Genomic DNA, 19,290 nt, shown 5'->3' on the forward strand with positions numbered 1-19,290 from the left:
TTTGGTGAAGTCAATGTGAACCTATAAATCTATATAACCCCAGAGTGAAACCAGGAAAGCTAGATAGCTAAACCTAGACTTGATAAAGATTTCTAAGTTCTACAGAAATACTATACAACACAAAAAAAGACACTGTACAAAATAAATATATAATTGTGCTTTGATCCTTTATTCAAACTCTTGGCGTTTGGATTCAGCCATTTGGTAAACCAAAGATAATAAATAACAAGTAGATGGAAGTCATGACATATTGATAACCATTAGACATTATAAACAAGTGGACCGGCAACATGTTTTCAACACGGACCGCTCACGTCTCACTCAACCGTAGTTCATATAAGACACAGCCGTAGAAAAATAAATCTACCCCCCCCCAAAAAATAGTAAAAACTAAATTAAAGCCTAACAAAAAGCATATGCTCAATGGTTCTGGGAGTAAAGTATGCCATGTCTATAAGGCCTCCTAGACAGAAGCTCTGCGAACGAGTGGCTAGAATATGGCACCGTAGCGGCGACTGACAAAACGTCAGTTTGACAAGAGACACGAGGGACCTACTGGATGTGCAATAACACAAGTCTCTTACAATCATGATTGTGGTACAAAACAGGATTTCTGAAATACAGTATAAAGTGAGAGAAAAAGTCCCCAAATGTAACTTTCCTATATTTATGATTCAATTCATCCCAAGGTGCATTTGGTTCTGGGTTCCACTTCTTCCACACCCCAGTTGGACAGAACTTTCTCATCTCGCGTTTCCCCACACCAGAGATAATCAAAACATTGAATGCAGGAAAGATTAAGAAACCAGCTTCTTGTAGGGGAAGATGTTTTAACATCGGTCTCATAACATTGTTGGAGAGAGTGAGGTTCTCTTGAGTTGGCAGGGGAAGTTGGATGTCTTGTGTTTAAACGCCGCATCCCAATTATCCACCCTTTTCTCCAGAGCCCCAATATCCCTCATCCTTCTCAGAGGACATTGACCCCTGGCTCTGGGCTGACCCTCTCCTCCCTTCTACTCCTCACTCCAGGTCCTGCAGGTTGATGGTGCTTCCTGTGAACTGGGAGTTGTCCGAGCCATTGTCATCCTCTGTCAAAGCAGGAGGTTCCTGAGGAAAGGCAGAAAGAAATGACTCCTTTACTTCTATGTTAACTACAGTACAAACAAACACCACAACCACTGACATTCAAATTCCTTTCATTTTAAAACATTTGGTATTTATGATGCTTTTAGCTGCAAAAGCATCAGCTACTCTTAATGGGGTCCACATGAAACATGACATTATTAGTCATGAACTGAAAAACATACATTTAAAACATCACACAGCCTACATATCAGTACATACACACAACATCTAGGTCTAATACATTGTACAGTGTAAATTACAAGATATATAAAATGGCTGTGTCTCTTCACAGCTCCCTTTGTGCAGTAAGGTGTTCTTTTACAGTTTTTGTAACTGGTCTTATTGCTAACTTGAGTTACCTGGGGTGGCAGAGAGTTCCATGTAGTCATGGGTCTATTTAATACTGCGCTTTTCCCAGCCTCTGTTGTGGACTGTGAGACTGTGAAGGGACCTCTGGTTGCATGTCTTGTGTTGTAGCGATGAGTGTCCGAACTGTGTGCCCAACTAGAGGTCGACCGATTAATCGGAATGGCCGATTAATCGGGCCGATTTCAAGTTTTCATAATAATCGGAAATCGGTATTTTTGGGCGCCGATTTTTATTTAATTAATTTTTTACACCTTTATTTAATCTTTATTTAACTAGGCAAGTCAGTTAAGAACACATTCTTATTTTCAATGACGGCCTAGGAACGAGGCAGAACGACAGATTTTTTACCTTGTCAGCTCGGGGGATCCAATGCTCTAACACTGATTACATTGCACTCCACGAGGAGCCTGCCTGTGCCGCGAATGCAGTAAGCTAAGGTAAATTGCTAGCTAGCATTAAACTTATCTTATAAAAAACAATCAATGACTGTCATTGCTCCAATATGTACTTAACCATAAACAACAATGCCTTTCTGAAAATCAATACACAAGTATATATTTTTTAAACCTGCATATTTAGCTAAAAGAAATCCAGGTTAGCAGGCAATATTAACCAGGTGAAATTGTGTCATTTCTCTTGCGTTCATTGCACGCAGAGTCAGGGTATATGCAACAGTTTGGGCCGCCTGGCTCTTTGCGAACTAATTTGCCAGAATTTTACGTAATTATGACAACATTGAAGGTTGTGCAATGTAAACAGGAATATTTAGACTCATGGATGCCACCCGTTAGATAAAATACAGAACGGAATAAACGTTTTGTTTTCGAGGTGATAGTTTCCGGATTAGTCAAAGGTATATGGTTTAGAGAGAAATAGTCGACGCGTTATAATTCCTGTAATAACTTGCGGCTAAACTTGACAGGGGTTCCTTCATTATTTTACTGTTCATGTCTTCCATAAAGAATGTCTGGATCTACTTCAAATAAGGTCTGTGTTTCGTGCAGGCTTAAACCGCCTCGACGTTTTGATACCCGTGTAAATCTCACTAGGATAAGGTAACGTTTGTCAACATATTTTCATAAATCCACTCTACAAAAAAAATGATCTTCGCTTATATTTAGCCAATATTGATCAGAGTTACCTTGTCCTATGGATATCTACACAGTTATAAAATTGGCAAGGTGGTGTAAGCCTACACGAAACACAGACCTTATTTTAAGTGAATCTAAAAAATATCCTATGGAATAAATGAAGGAACCGCTTTTCAGATTTTGCTAGGTGTCATGGGAATTATGACTCGCACTTTGGTCATCAATTCTTACCATGCCCATTATTAAAATAGGATTTCCTGCATATAGAAATTACAGTTTTTGTTTTCAACATTCATCACAGGTAACTTAAACTCTATTTTTATTCAAACAGTTGAGAGTATTTGTCTCCTAAGCAGACTCTTCAGTATCATTGTCACTTCAAAGCTGTGTGTGTGTGTATTTATGTATTATATTAAGTTAAAATAAAAGTGTTCATTGTTCATTCAGTATTGTTGCAGTTGTCATTATTACAAAAATGTGTGTGTGTGTGTGTATGATATATATATATAAAACTTTTTATTTTTTTATATAAATCGGCCGATTAATCGATAGGCTTTTTTTGTCCTCCAATAATCGGTATCGGCGTTGAAAAATCATAATCGGTCGACCTCTAGTGCCAACTGCTTGAACAGACAGTTCAGTACCTTCAACACATCAATACCTCGCACAAAGACCCATAGTGACGCAGTCAATCTCTCATCTTTGAGCCAGGAGAGACTGACACCTTCTCTCCGTGTACATTAACTGTGATCGATACGTGCTTCTCTGTTCTGGACCAACTGCAATTCACCTACAGCATGTCCTTCTTTGCCGCACATGACAACACAGCTGGGCGGTAGTCCAGGGGTGAAAAAACTAGGGCCTGTAGGACCTATTTGGTCGACAGATGTCAAGAAGGCATAGCAACGCCCTATCATGGACAGACCTCTCCATTTTAGCAACCATTGAGTCTATATGTTTTGACAATGACAGCTTGCCATCTAGCGTTACACCCAGCAGTTTAATCTCAACTTGCTCAATCGCCACATTATTCAATAGCTCTAAATGAGGTTCAGCATTGAGTGAGTGACTTGTCCAAAAGATTATGCTTTTAGCACGAGATATTTAGAACCAGCTAGTTACACATTCCAAAACTGACTGTGTTGAGCGTCTCCGTGTCTTACTGTTGCAGCCGACGTGTATACTGTTCGAGTTGTCAGCGCACACACAGGCTTTATTCAAGGTCAGCGGAAGGTCATTTGTACTGCCCTGCAGAATACCACACAACTGAATTTGCATGAGAGGCTTCGATTAAACGAAGACCCTGTGACCTACTATAAGTAACTCTCAATCCATAATAAGGCAGAGGATGCAAATCTATAACACCTACATTTTTTCAGCAATAGGTTATGATTAATGACATCGAAAGCTGCACTGAAGTCTAACAAAACAGCGCCCACAATCTCCTTAATATCAATTTCTTTCAGCCAATTAGGAGCCATTTTTGTCAGTGCCGAGCATGTTGAGTGCCCTTCCCTATAAGCATGCTGATAGATATTTTACAGAAAACAGACTATTTCATCAACAACAAAAAAATCAAAACGTTTGCTAAGCACTTGTAACAGACTGACTGTACCATTAAAGGGTGCTCTTCTATTTTTATGTAGCAGAATGACCTTTGCCTTCCACCAGGTTTGAAGGCACACACTGTCTTCTAGGCTTAAAATCGAATATGTGGCAAACAGGATTCACAATCTATTCTGCTTCCAACCTCAGCAATTTACCATCCAGATTGTTGGTACCAGGTGGTTTGTCCTTATTGAGTCCCACTTTGTGGAACGCAAAACTACAATGCTTGTCTTTCATTATTTGGTCTATTATGCATGAATGTAAAGGCTCAGCATTTGATTTTTTCATGTCATACCTAAGTCTGCTAATCTTGTCAACAAAAAAGTTATTAAAATGGTTGGCAACAAGCCATCTGCCTCAATGGAGGATGGAGCAGTTAGATTTTTTGCCTAGAATTGAATTTAAAGTACTCCAGAGCATTTTACTATCATTCATCTTTGTTCCATAGTATAGTTTCTTCTTTTTTGTTTAGTTACTTGATTTCTGATTTTACTGTATGTTTGCCAGTCAGCTGTGTTGTCAGACTTATAGTGCCATCGGAAAGTATTCAGACCCCTTGACTTCTTCCACATTTTGTTATGTTACAGCCTTATTCAAAAATGTACTAAAATCATTTTTCTCCCCCCTCAATCTACACACAATACCCCATAATGCCAAAGCAAAGACATTTTTGCAAATATATAAAAAATAAAATAATCACATTTACATAAGTATTCAGACCCTTTACTCAGTACTTTGTTGAAGCACCTTTGGCAGCGATTGCGTTGCTGCATAGCTATTTTCAGGTCTCTCCAGAGATGTTTGATCAGGTTCAAGTCCGGGCTCTGACTGGGCCACTCAAGGACATTCAGAAACTTGTTCCGAAGCCACTCCTGCGTTGACCCTCAGCACACAGCCAAGACATTGTCCTGTAGGAAGATGAACCTGCACCCCAGTCTGAGGTCCTGAGCAGGTTTTCATCAAGGATCTCTGTACTTTGCCCTGTTAATCTTTTCCCCTCGATCCTGACTAGTCTCCCAGTCCCTACCGCTGAAAAACATCCCTACAGCATGATGATGCCACCACCATGCTTCACCGTAGGGATGGTGCCAGGTTTCCTCCAGACGTGACCTTTGGCATTCAGGCCAAAGAGATCAATCTTGGTTTCATCAGATCAGCGAATCTAGTTTCTCATGGTCTGAGTCTTTTAGGTCCTTTTTGGCAAACTCCAAGTGGCCTGTCATGTGTCTTTTACTGAGGACTGGCTTCCGTCTGGCCACTACCATAAAGGCCTAATAGGTGGAGTGCTGCAGAGATGATTGTCCTTCTGGAAGGTTCTCCTATCTCCACAGAGGAACTCTTGAGCTCTGTCAGTGTGACCATTGGGTTCTTGGTCACCTCCCTGACCAAGGCCCTACTCAGTTTGGCTGGGCGGCCAGCTCTAGGAAGAGTCTTGGTGGTTCCAAACTTCTTCCATGTAAGAATGATGGAAGCAACTGTGTTATCTTCAATGCTTCAAACATATTTTGGTACCCTTCCCCAGATCTGTGCCTCGACACAATCCTGTGTCGGAGCTCTACGGACAATTCCTTTGACCTCATGGCTTGGATTTTGCGCTGACATGCACTGTCAACTGTGGGGCCTTTTATAGTGATGGTTCGGATTTCTAAACTTTAAATATGAATCATTAGTTATGCTAGAGACATGAGGTGTGCCATAGTCTACACCAGAAATTAATGGGTATCTGTAGGAGGAATGCATATGATCAATGCAATTAAGCTTGGAATGTACTGAGTGTAGGGAAAACAATCACGTGGCAGCACTGAAGGGGGGAGAGCCATGGATTAGTGATGAAGGGGGTCGAGGTGAGGTCACATTAAGGGAGAATGACCAATTTATTGCCTGTATCTCTTTATTTTCTGCCTAGCAATAAAGATTCAATGTTTAGCGAGACAGAGACTCCACACCAAATTGGGGTATATATACCACTAATGGTAGAACCATAGAACCAAGTCTGTCTGTTCAGCTGTTCAATCCTCTGGGATGAATAAACTTGGTTTAAGCTTTCATAGTGTCCGTCAAGTTCTTACTCTGATATTTAGAACCTAACAATAGACAGGTGTGTGCCTTTCCAAATCATGTCCAATCAATTGAATTATATATATTTTTCTCCCCAACTTCGTGGTATCCAATCGCTAGTAATTACTATCTTGTCTCATCGCTACAACTCCCGTACGGGCTCGGGAGAGACGAAGGTCGAAAGCCATGCGTCCTCCGAAGCACAACCCAACCAAGCCGCACTGCTTCTTAACACAGCGCGCCTCCAACCCGGAAGCCAGCCGCACCAATGTGTCGGAGGAAACACGTGCATACTTTCCGAAGGCACTGTATTTGCCATTTCCTTTGCCTCATCCCTCTCAGCCATACAGTTTATCAATGAATCATCTATCCATGGGGATTTGGCAGTTCTAACAGTCAGTTTCTTGACGGGCGCTTGCCTAGCAGTAACCGGAAGAAGCCGTTTCATAAATGCTTTAAGTGCAGCGTCCGGATGTTCCTCATTACACATCATTTTTCACATCTTCCATATAGGAATCATAGCAAAACCTCTTGTATGATCGTTTACACACAATTTTAGATCCATTCTTTGGAACTTTGGGCTAGATATGGATATTATAATCATTACATCCAATTGGTGTGGATACTGCTATTGAGGCAATTTCTGCAACATTAGTAAAGGTGTGATCAATACACCTGGGTGATTTAGTTCCTGTTTGTAAATACCCTGGGAGGTTGACTGATGACTTGAAGCATATTGCAGGCAGTGGTTACAGTTTGAAGATTATTTTTGAGTGGGCAGCTTGATGACAAGTAGTCAATATTTAGGTCACCCAGATAATATACCTCTGTTGATATCACATACATTATTCAACATTTCACAGTCCAAATACTGACTTTTAGCACCTTGACGGTCCATAGCAACTTCCTACGAGAATAGGCTTTAGGTGTGGCAGATGAACCTGTACGCCAAACATCAGTGTCCGACCTCACTAATTCTCGTGGCTGAATGGAAGCAAGTCCCCACAGCAATGTTCTAACATCTAGTGGAAAAACTTCCCAGAAGAGTGGAGGCTACCATAGCAGCATAGGGGGGAACCAACTCCAGATTAATGGCCATGATTTTAGAACGATATGTTGGATAAGCAGGTGTCCACATACGTTTTCATGTAGTGTACCTAAAATTAAAAAGAGGGGCGTGGATCAGAAAACCAGTCAGTATCTGGTGAGCACCATTTGCCTCATGCAGCACGACACATCTCCTTTGCATTTAGTTGATTAGGCTGTTGATTGTGGCCTGTAGAATGTTGTCCCAATCCTCTTAAATGGCTTTGCTAAGTTGCTGGATATTGGTGGGAACTGGAACACGCTGTCGTACACGTCAATCCAGAGCATCCCAAACATGCTCAATGGGTGACATGCCTGTTGAGTATGCAGGCCAATGGAAGAATGACAGATGAGCTTCCCTGGGATAGATTCTGTAGAAATTCTTTGGTTGTGCAAACCCATAGTTCCATCAGCAGTCCGGGTGGCTGGTTTCAGACCATCCCGCAGGTAAAGAAGCAGGAAGTGGAGGCCCTTGGCAGGCATGGTTACACGTGGTCTGCGGTTGTGAGGCTGGTTGGATGTACTGCCAAATTCTCTAAAACGATGGAGGCGGCTTATGGTAGAGAAATTAACATTAAATTATCTGGCAAAAGCTCTGGTCGACATTCCTGCAGTCAGCATGCCAATTGCACACTATCTCAAAACATGAGACATCTGTGGCATTGTGTTGTATGACAAAACTGCACATTTTAGAGTGGCCTTTTGTCCCCAGCACAAGGTGCAACTGTGTAACAATCATGCTGTATAATCCTCTTCTTGATATGCCACACTTGTCAGTTGGATGGATTATCTTGGCAAATGAGAAATGCACACTAACAGGGATGCAAACAAATTTGTGCACAAAATGAGAAAAATAAGCTTTCTGTGCTTATGGAATTTTCTGGGATTATTTTTTATTTCAGTTCATGAAACATGGGCCCAACAATTTACATATTGCGTTTATATTTTTGTTTAGTTAAGCAATAACTACCCAGATTATCTGCATTGACCCTTTTTGCACAAACTCTTGAGTCATCACATACGCTGCTGTTACTGTTTATTATCTATCCTGTTGTCTATTCACTTTATCCATACTTCCATGTACATATCCACCTCAATTACCCCCGACTCTGTACCCAGTGTATATAGCCAAGTAATCGTTACTCATTGTGAATTTATTCCTTGTGTTGTTATTTTTCTATTATTTATCTTTTTCTCTCTGCATTGTTGGGAGGGGCCTTATGTAAGCATTTTGCTGTTAGTCTACACCTGCTGTTCACGAAGCTTGTGATACATACAATTTGATATCTGACTAGCTATGAGAAATGAGTGTCTTGTCCAGTTAAGAAGTAAATCAAAGAGAATGGGCACAGGCCCTCAGACCGATGTTCCCTCAAACCTTTTGGGGCACTGAGCAAATTTTAGGGCTTATGAGCAGAAACTTGAACATTGTGAGAATTTTGAGCAACTTCTGGGACATGTTTACAGTGAACACTGTGGCTGTACCCTTACAGTTTTAGACAGTAGCCAATAGGCTATTGTGGCTATTTGGGCCTACCAACAAAACCAATGGAGCAAATCCCATAACCTTTTCATATGGAAATAGCTTTTGATTACTATGATATAGCCTAAAGTAGCCTGTATGTGGTGTTCAATGCAGGCCTACACTGCATGGGGCTTAAAAACGTTTTTACATTATAAAGGGGTTGATATTAATTCATGATTTTGTACTTGGTCTGTAACACCATTGGCCAAATAGGTGACTGTAAATTGCATTCTATTGTGTTGTATGATGCAAGAAACCACTTTACAAAATAAAATCTATTATTATTACCATACAGAGAATTAGACAATGTAGGCTACCTCTCTGCCTATTGGCTTATTCGCATATTCAAGCCTGTCTCAAAATACAACACCGCACCTTCAATTAAGACTTAAGCTTTTTACCTGATTGGCTTTTCAAAGACAGCTTGAAATGTAGCCTACACGTCTTGTGCTTTTCCAGGAAGCAGCAACTTCCCATTGAAGACCTATACTTATCTATAACCAGGTTAATAACTCGCTAATTAGCAAAGAATATCAACAAATGTGCACCTCTGCGCTCTGAACTGAACTGAAAAGCACATTCACTCATGGGTAATTGAATGACCGCTTGTGGGCTACGCCAATATAATTCTACTCTGTTGCGCTCTGGCCCTGCAACAAAAATCAGACCCAATCTTGCAAAGTTAGATTTGTTTTGTTGCATTGAAAAGGGGCTGATATAATGTTAATTCAATCACAGAAAAAAACCTTGATCTATATAGTGGAAACTAACGGGGCAAACTCAGTGAAGCTCAATCTCTTGCATTTCTTCTGTGGAGCAGTCTCGGAGGAAGTGAGTGGCCGCGCACGCGCTCAGCTTAGATGGACATTGCCTCAGACTGCGACAACTTGGCTGCAGTCATTGGCATTTTTTTTTTTTTTTTTTTTGAAAACCCGAGTCACAAATAAAATGTATTACTAATTCTATGTGCAAAAAAAGCCCACCTGTAGGATGTTGACGGGCAGGTCCACGGTGAGTTGGGAGTGGGAGCTGGAGGGCTGGGAGCTCAGCTGGAAGGCTAGATCCCCGTCGCTGGGAGGGTCATCCTTACACACACACACACACTTTAAATAATTCATTTGAATCCACAAATCACATTAAAAAGGATTCAAACATGCCAATGGTCATGCATGGACAAGCTAGTATATTTTACTTTGGTCTGTAATACATGCCTTCCTCATCAGCACTCTTGTCTGTGCCATATAAAAAAAAAATAGCATTGCAAATGTCCTGGTAGGAGAACCTTCTCACCTGCAAGAGTTGGATCTGCACATACTGGGCCCCGGTGACAGGGTCACGGATAGTCAGCCCCCCATTTGCAGATGCAGAACCTTCACCAAAACGGGCGCTTGTGGGAACCAATGGCGCTGAGGCACTGCTGGCCTTCCCGCCTTTACTCTTCCTCTGACCCAATCCTGAGCTCCCTGTAACAAGAAAGGATTAAATAGTTCAAACTATTACTACTAGGAGCTAAATCATATGAGACTAGTACCGTATCTTTAATGATGCTCTTTCTCTACAACAGATAAAACAGGAGCATAATCACATGAGAAGTTCCTATGATGCTCTTTTTTTTTTTTTTACGTCTATGAATAAAAATGAGCCCAATTGTGAGTGGAGTGTGGGCTATAAATTTACCTGAGCAGGCGGTGGGGCCTCTCTGTTTCCTCTTCTTGGCCAGCTGGATAGCTCTGTAGTCAGTCCGCGCTGAGCCACTACTTTCCTACAAGACAGATAGGAAAAACGTGACACACGAAACAACTGCCGTGACTCGGAACATGTATAGAAACGAGGACATATAACATCATCTTATCTCAACTGAATGTCAAATTAAGGGAAAACACAGTTATTTGAATTTCATTCTTCAAATTCTATAACCAGAGCGTTAGTTAGTAAGCCACTCACCAGGAAGGAGCAGGGCGAGACTGCCGAGCTGTGGCTGAGCTCAGGCTCTTTCTGTGGGCTGAACGTGCAGCCGCTGCCGTGGCCAGGGAACACAAACTGGGTCAGCACCTTGCCCCCCTCCTGCTCCCCCAGCACCTCCACACAGCCCAAGAGAGGCCCGCTGCCACCCCTGCTCCCTCCAGCCTCAGTCACCTTAGAGGGGGACGAGAGGAGCTTGGGCCCAGGGGGCGCAGCCAGGGGTGAGGGCTCGGCAGCCAGTGTGCTGGAGGAACTGAGGGTGTGTGTGAGTGTATGGTGGTCTGCGGTGGATGTGGCAGCCTGCATGGTGAGGGCTGTGAGGGAGCTGAGGGCCTCGGGGGTGACCGTCTGCACGTCGTCCAGGTTGAGTGTGCCCTGCGGGGGGAGGACTCCCCCAACTGTCCCCTCAAGGTGGCCCATGTCCGCCCCTGCCGCCAGGATGAGCGGGTCCACGGAGGCTTTGGCCATGGTAGCACCGTGCCCGGACGTGCCCAGGGCGGTGCCAACCGAGGCTGGGTCGATGGTGAGGATGCCCGAGCTGACCAGGGACAAGTCCAGGGCGAAGGAGCCTGCTGGCCCTGTGCTGCCCACAGGCACCCCGACCCCGTGGGTGGTGGGCGCAGGACCTCCAAGCACAGCAGAGAACAGGGAGCTGAGGTCCAGGTTGGCAAGCTGGTCGCTTCCGGTGACCCCCAAACCAGTTCCTGTGGCGGTGGCGCCGCTGACCAGCTCGCTGCTGGGGGTCAGCGTGGGTGTGGCCTCCAGTTGGCTTAGCATGTCTGATTGGAAGAAAGACATACAGTCATTACACAGGCAGTGGGGGTGTTTGAGCATGTGTTTCTTGAGGAACAGAGTACATGTGTGTGATCCGTACCGGGGCTGAGGTGGTGGTGTTTGAGCATGTGGCTCTTGAGACTACTGCGGGAGGAGAAGTGCTTGCTGCAGTTGGCCACGGGGCAACACGTCCTCAGGCTGCCCGCGTCTTGCTTGTGCTTCTTCGAGTGGATATACAGGCTGCTCCGTGCTGAGAACTTGGCACTGCAGCCTACACAGGCACACACACGTAAGAAGACACATTTATCAGAGGCCCTTTAGAGAGAAGAGCATATCCAACTATCAACCAAAAGTGGTTCAGTCCAAAAATACTTTAAAAAGGGGAAATTCATGTTTTGATTAACCCTACATGGATAAAAGGACGAGGCCAACGGTAAGAGGACAAGGCCCGTATTCATAAAGCGTCTCAGAATAGACCATAGCAGTGATGAACTAGGATCGGGCCTCCCCTGTCCATGTCAGCTAATCTTATTCACCATGGCAAACGCTGATCCTAAATTATCTCATGATGACACCTACCGTCTACGTGGCACTCAAAGGGCTTGGTGCCCAGGTGGGTGATGCTGTGGCCCTTGAGGTGCTCTGCCCTGGTGAAGGACTTGCCACATCCCTCCTCTGGGCAGGTGAAGCGCCTGTCGTCGTCATGCTTCCTGAAATAACAGAGGGCAGGGGGGGTGGTGGGGTCTATGTGGTCCAAGGTTCAATTCTTTCGTCATACGTATACAAATATAATGAAATGCTTACTCCTATGGCTCAGGGAGTTTGAGCTATGGGTTTGCTGGCATTCCAGAAAGGAACACACAAAACTGGATGTGTTTTGTAATGGCAAGATGCTTCGGATAAAACTTATGATAAATTACCTTTTTATTATTACTGCATTATCAATTAGGGAAGAGTATGACTCTGAACAATAAATCCAACACTTTCAAACAAGAGTGACAATTTGGTAGGACAGTTGTGAGAGAGGCCCTAAACTAGAACAGAGGACCCACACCATCACAATACCTAAACACCTCAGGGATGGAAAGTTGAGTGAGGGACAGCATTAAGTTACCTTTTGTGCCTAAGTAACTTGGACATGCTGGTGAAGGACCAGCCACAGGCCTCTGAGTCGCAGATGAATGGCCTCTCGCCTGAAACCGAAAGAGGAGACTTAGCCTAGGCATGAGTAACTATACTACTGGTGAAACATGGACAACATAATATGGATTTGTGTCTGTGTTTTGATATTAATATCATACGAGCATTTATTGGTCGTGTACACAGATTTGCAGGTGTTATAGCAAGTGCAGCGAAATGCTTATGTTACTAGCTACAACAGTGCAGTAGAATATACACTATATACACAAAAGTATGTGGATACGCCTTCAAAGCAGTAGATTTGGCTATTTCAGCCACAACCGTGGCGGAAAGGTGTACAAATTCAAGCACCCAACCATTCAATCTCCATAGAAAAATATTGGCAGTAGAATGGCCATACTGAAGAGCTCAGTGGCTTTCAACGTGGCACCGTCATAGGATGACTCCTTTGTAACAAGTCAGTTCGTCAAAACTTCTGCCCTGCTAGAGCTGCCCCGGTAAACAGTAACTGCTGTTACTGCTCAGCCGCAAAGTGGTAGGCCACACAAGCTCACAGAACGGGACCGCCGAATGCTGAAGAGCGTAAAAATAGTCTGTCCTCGATTGAAACACTCACTACCGAGTTCCAAACTGCCCCTGGAAGCAACATCAGCACAAGAACTGTTCGTTGGGAGCTTCATGAAATGGGTTTCCATGGCCGCGCAGCCGCACACAAGCCTAAGATCACCATGCACAATGCCAAGTGTCGGCTGGAGCAGTGGAAATGCGTTCTCTGGAGTGATGAATCCCGCTTCACCATCTGGCAGTCCGACCGACGAATCTGGGTTTTGCAGATGCCAGAATGCTACCTGACTCAATGCATAGTGCCAACTGTAAAGTTTGGTGGAAGAATAATGGTCTGGGGCTGTTTTTCATGGTTCGAACTAGGCCCCTTAGTTCCCGTGAAGGGAAATCAACGCTACAGCCTAGAATGACATTCCAGACTATTCTGTGCTCCAACTTTGTGGATGGCCCTTTCCTGTTTCAGCATGTCAATGCCCCTGTGCACAAAGCAACATCCATACAGAAATGGTTTGTTGAGATCGGTGTGGAAGAACTTGACTGTCCTGCACAGAGCTCTGACCTTAACCCCATCGAGCACCTTTGGGATGAATTGGCACACCGACTGCGAGCCAGGCCTAATCGCCCAACATCAGTGCCCGACCTCACTAATGCTCTTGCTGAATGGAAGCAAGTCCTTGAAGCAATGTTCCAACATCTATTGAAAAGCCTTCCCAGAAGAGTGGAGGCTGTAAAAGCAACAAAGGAGGGACCAACTCCATATTAATGCCCACGATATTGGAATGAGATGGTCGACAACAGGTGTCCACATACTTTTGGTCATGCAGTTTACGTGTTGACAGTTTTGTTAGTCGCTTTGGATCAAAATTAATCTGTGGCAGTTTTCGCTCAGCTTATAAAAAGCGTTAAGTAACCATAAATGTTAAAATTGAACGTGATATAGTATGGGAACATTTCAGGTGGATGCTACTCATGACAATGTAAAGTGCACTCAGACCTTTGGAAAAGTGTTAAGGCTATATAAACATATCAATCACTATGAAGTACCTGTGTGGCTGCGCATGTGGATCTTGAGGCGGCAGGCCTTGTCATAGCGCTTGTCGCAGCCCGGATAGGTGCAGGTGAACTGGCCCGTCTCGCGGAAGTGTGTGCGGTTGTGGGAGAATAGGGCACTGTAGGTGATGAAGGTCTTCTCACAGCCTGAGGAGACACACACACAGGCAGAGGATAAATACACACACACAGAGAAAAAAAAGTTACTTCTGTGACAATATATATGAATACACGTGCATATAGACTCACTTTAAACAATGTGAAAATGAGAGTCTCAACATCATTCTGTTACCAAGGAATTGCCCATTAAATAGTTGTTCAGGTGAAATGAATGTTCAGAATGATGATTCAAGTTTCAATGTCACATGCACAAGTACAGTGAAATGCCTTTCGAGTTTACAAGGAAGGCATTTGACTACACAAGCGCATATGACATTGAAACATCATTCTGAACATTTATTTCACCTGAACAACGTTCGCCTCACCTGGAAATTCGCACTTGTGCGGCCTCTCGGGTTCAAAATGGGCCCGCTGGTGATTGGTCAGCCGGGTGGCGCTGCGGAAGCGCTCACTGCAGATTTCACACACGAAGGAGTTCTCTTGGTCGTGCTGCTTCACGTGCGCCTTCAGGTTGTAGACCGTGGTGAAGCGGCGGCCGCAGCCCTCCCACTCGCACTTGTGTGGCCGCACCTTGTCGTGAGACTGGAGGTGGCGTTTGAGCTTGTAGGAGGTGGTGAAGGCCCAGCTGCAGCCCTCAAAGGTGCACTTGAAGGGCCTCTGGTCCTCAGTGTGGTTGAGAAGGTGCATCTTGACCTTTTGGCGAGCGTCGAAGGTGCTGGGGCAGCCGGGCTGGGGGCAGCGGTACGTTGTGACTAAGGCACCTTTCTTGGAGAGTCCTGAAGCACCGATGAAGCTGACAGGCTGGAAGTCGTCGTTGTCGACACAGTCGACGAAAGAACCCTCTGGCCGCAGGGACACCAAGTCACCCTCGCTTATGGCACACAGCGTCCCGCTCTCCTGTTTGATGCCTGGGCACGAGTCCAGAGAGGCGCCAAACTCTGACAATGAACAGTGGTCAGCCAGAGTCAGTTCGGAGTCGCTTGTGGACATGCCAAGCCTATGCTCTTCGTGGTGACCAGTCCGAATAACTGCCACGTTGCTGATTTTCCCAATGGATTTGGTCCCGCTGTCATAGTTGAGAAGCACTATGTCCTCATTGTCTTTCATTCCAAGGTGTTCCTTCAAGCCGACCATTCCGTCATCTTTGTGGGTGTAACCCTCTGGAGGTGCTGCTAGAGTCAGTATCCCGTTTTCTATGGTTACTATGATGCTTTGGTTGTTTATCATGATGGTTCCAGAGAAAGTCTCGTTGGCAGAGGCCCCATCTGCATTGGCGGAAGCAGAGAGGCTCGTGCCAGGGTCGGAAATGAAGTCGGAAGTCTCCATAGTGTCGCTCATTTCCACGATATAGGTGTTTTCTGAAATCAAGGCACTGCGTTCTCTAGCTTCGGGCTGAGAACGTAATTCGTCTGCCGCGCCACTGTCAATGTTGTCAAGGTGGCCGCATATGTTATCGCCATATTCGTTTGTCAAAACAGCGTTTTCATTCTCCGTTTCATAACACATAGACTGTTTTTCATTCGGTACAGTTGCCTCACCCTCACTATTTGAACTTGAATTTAATACACTACACTGAGGAGCAGTTATTTTCAAGGCCCTGCCTGCTAAATTGTTCAAATTCTCGTGTGATTCAATAAGGGCATTGGTGTTTTGAACCTCCATCGAATTACATGGAATGATTTTGGAATCTTCAGGCTTCTTACCGCTTATTGTATCTCCATCTTTGGATGGATTTCCCAGTCCGTCTTTATTTGTGTCATTTCCATCCTCTTGGACAATGTTGAAAACCACATACAATTCCTCGGTGTTTTTATTCGCGCTAGCCGTGGTGTTGCTCCTGTAGGCCGCCGTGCTCTCGCTCGCCAATGACTGCAACAGGGAGGCGCCGTCTTCATGTTGCTGCCGTAAAACCGCAATTTGCAGTTGCTGCGAATGTTCCTCTTCCCCCTCAAAGAAAGGCAACGCCATTTGCAATATGCTATCCCCACTTTCAACATCATATTTGTAACCCGTCCTCAAATCTTGTGGAGGTAGTTGTGTGTTCAGCTCCCTTTCTTTCAAAGTATTCACGTTACGAAGTCCCACACTCGCTGTTTGGGCTTGAAGAGGGCTATTATTTTTACCGTTCTGCTTGCAGACGGGCAAGCAAACACCGCTGCCATTTTCTACCAGCAGGCGAAATGGAGCTGTCCTCGGCCTATTGTTGTTGTTGCTTTGCAGTTCGTGCGATTCCAAATTATCCTCTGCTTCGTTCTCGTTCGAAATGGAGCGAGAAAGTGTCGTTGTCCTAAACTGAGACGAGCCTGTTCTACGTGGGGCGCCATGTTGATAGTAAATGTTTTGGGCATCAGAAAGCCCCTGGATTTCCATCTTGGTATCCCTGTAGCAGGCTGCAGTGCATAAAGGGCCCGCCCTTCCCACAAATGGGGAAGGCGAGCCGGTAAGCAACGCCAAAGTTTATCGTAAACCGTGGCCGGAATGGATGGATAACAAACCGATGAAATGGAACTATTTGTATCTTATTGCAAAGTTCAAAACCATTCAAACGCCCTGCGGTGCCGTAATACATACTCGTTACATTCATGTTATCACTGTATTGAATCTTTTCTGAAAGCAAAATTAGTTTTGCATTGTATGTGGTCTTACAAAAATGTATGGTTTACGGGAGATTGTTATTATTGAGGACCACTAGGTGGCACTATAAGCTCATTACTGTCCAAACGATTTTACATAGTTGAAACAAATGTCTAACTTTTCAAAGGAGAACAAGACATAAAAAGTACTAATTCATCCATGTCTTTAAAATTAAACAAACGTTTAGTTGTCTTATATGTTTGAATGGTTACTTAATTCTCTAAATTACTTTGAGTTTACCTGTGCATGCAACTCTTGATAGTCTGTCTGTAAGCCTCTGTATGCACACTAATATACACTTTTTTTGTCAATGTACAATCAGTAATGTCATTAATATATAATGTGTTAATGTAACTATAAACAGTGTATTTTATTTTGTATGAAAGTCTTTCAGGATTAGTAATTCACTGTAAGGCAGAAATCTTTCTCTAAGATTCACAGATTTCCATGTAGGCCTATTAAGCATACACATAAATAGTTACAGACTACAGTCCAGGCAAACATCCACCATGCACATTAGTAATGAATATGATGATCTATTTTGGGGGAATGAGATGCACTGTCCATGGCAATGACCTTTCTTAAAGCATGCATGATTTTGTTAACTCCAGGAACAAACATAATCTGCCAACTTTAATAGTGAGATAAGTCTTAATAATATATCTTTATTTGATTTCTAAGATAAGCTATATAAAACAAATGGACAAATTTACAAATAGGTTTTGACCAACACAAGCAGATAAGGAATAACATAGATATACATTTACAGAATCATTATAGAAAGAAAATCAGGAGGAAGACAGATCACATAATATTCTGTACATGAACTACGATATATTTACATTAGGTATACTTGTAAGCAAACACTGTCACAAAACACTTGAATGGGCAAAGGGGATTGTAAGCAGCATATAGTTTATGTCTGTCAAGCCTAGTTCAATGAGAAGGTTAAACTTATACTGTACACAGAACACAGCCAGATATTCATGCTTTATGCAAAAATATTCAACAGGTGATGTGAATTGAAGTTTACTTTGGTACTTTATAACACTGCTACACGCATGCACTATGTTTAAACGTTGTGTCTATTAGAATTTTATCTACTATTCAAATGCTCCATTATCTTTTTTGGTTCTTATATATCTATAAAAAAAACAAATATTTAACCAGGTAGGCCAGTTGAGAACAAGTTCTCATTTACAACTGCGACCTGGCCAAGATAAAGCAAAGCAGTGCGACACAAACAACAACACAGAGTTACACATGGAATAAACAAACGTACAGTCAATAACACAATAGAAAAGTCTATATACAGTGTGTGCAAATTAAGTAAGATTAGGGAGGTAAGGCAATAAATGGGCCATAGTGGCGAAATAAATTACAATTGAGCAATTAAACACTGGAGTGATAGATGTGCAGAAGATGAATGTGCAATTAGAGATACTGGGGTGCAAAGGAGCAAGATAAATAAATAAATACAGTATGGGGATGAGGTAGTTGGGTGGGCTATTTACAGATGGGCTATGTACAGGTGCAATGATCTGTAAGCTGCTCTGACAGCTGATGCTTAAAGTTAGTGAGGGGAATATGAGTCTCCAGCTTCATTGATTTTTACAGTTTGTTCCAGTCATTGGCAGCAGAGAACTGGAAGGAAAGGAGGCCAAAGTAGGAATTGGCTTTGGGGGTGACCAGGGAAATATACCTGCTGGAGCACGTGCTACGGGTGGGTGCTGCTATGGTGACCAGTGAGCTGAGATAAGGTGGGGCTTTACCTAGCAAAGACTTATAGATGAGCTGGAGCCAGTGGGATTGGCAACGAATATGAAGCGAGGGCCAGCCAAAGAGAGCATACAGGTAGCAGTGGTGGGTAGTATATGGGGCTTTGGTGACAAAACGGATGGCACTGTGATAGACTGCATCCAATTTGCTGAGTAGAGTGTTGGAGGCTACTTTGTAAATGACATCGCCGAAGTCAAGGATGGGTAGGATAGTCAGTTTTACGAGGGTATGTTTGGCAGAATGAGTGAAGGATGCTTTGTTGCGAAATAGGAAGCCGATTCTAGATTTAATTTTGGATTGGAGATGCATAATGTGAGTCTGGAAGGAGAGTTTACAGTCTAACCAGACACCTAGGTATTTGTAGTTGTCCACATATCAGAACAAGTCAGAACCGTCCAGAGTAGT

At 43.6% G+C, this 19,290-nt stretch overlaps 1 protein-coding gene across 1 annotated transcript; it reads right to left on the bottom strand.

Annotated features, from left to right (window-relative positions):
- Nucleotides 1-148: 148 nt before the first annotated feature.
- Nucleotides 149-16,879, bottom strand: si:dkey-156n14.3 (zinc finger protein ZXDC). Its single transcript, XM_039014757.1, has 10 exons — nucleotides 14,838-16,879; nucleotides 14,347-14,499; nucleotides 12,713-12,791; nucleotides 12,178-12,308; nucleotides 11,699-11,869; nucleotides 10,807-11,603; nucleotides 10,540-10,624; nucleotides 10,153-10,325; nucleotides 9,846-9,947; nucleotides 149-1,107 (listed from the first exon to the last, which is right to left on the bottom strand). The coding sequence occupies exons 1-10, from the start codon at nucleotides 16,840-16,842 to the stop codon at nucleotides 1,021-1,023; spliced, it is 3,783 nt and encodes a 1,260-aa protein (XP_038870685.1). The 5' UTR covers nucleotides 16,843-16,879; the 3' UTR covers nucleotides 149-1,020.
- Nucleotides 16,880-19,290: the final 2,411 nt, after the last annotated feature.

Source organism: Salvelinus namaycush, chromosome 2 (assembly GCF_016432855.1).
Source record: "Salvelinus namaycush isolate Seneca chromosome 2, SaNama_1.0, whole genome shotgun sequence".
NCBI lineage: Eukaryota > Metazoa > Chordata > Actinopteri > Salmoniformes > Salmonidae > Salvelinus > Salvelinus namaycush.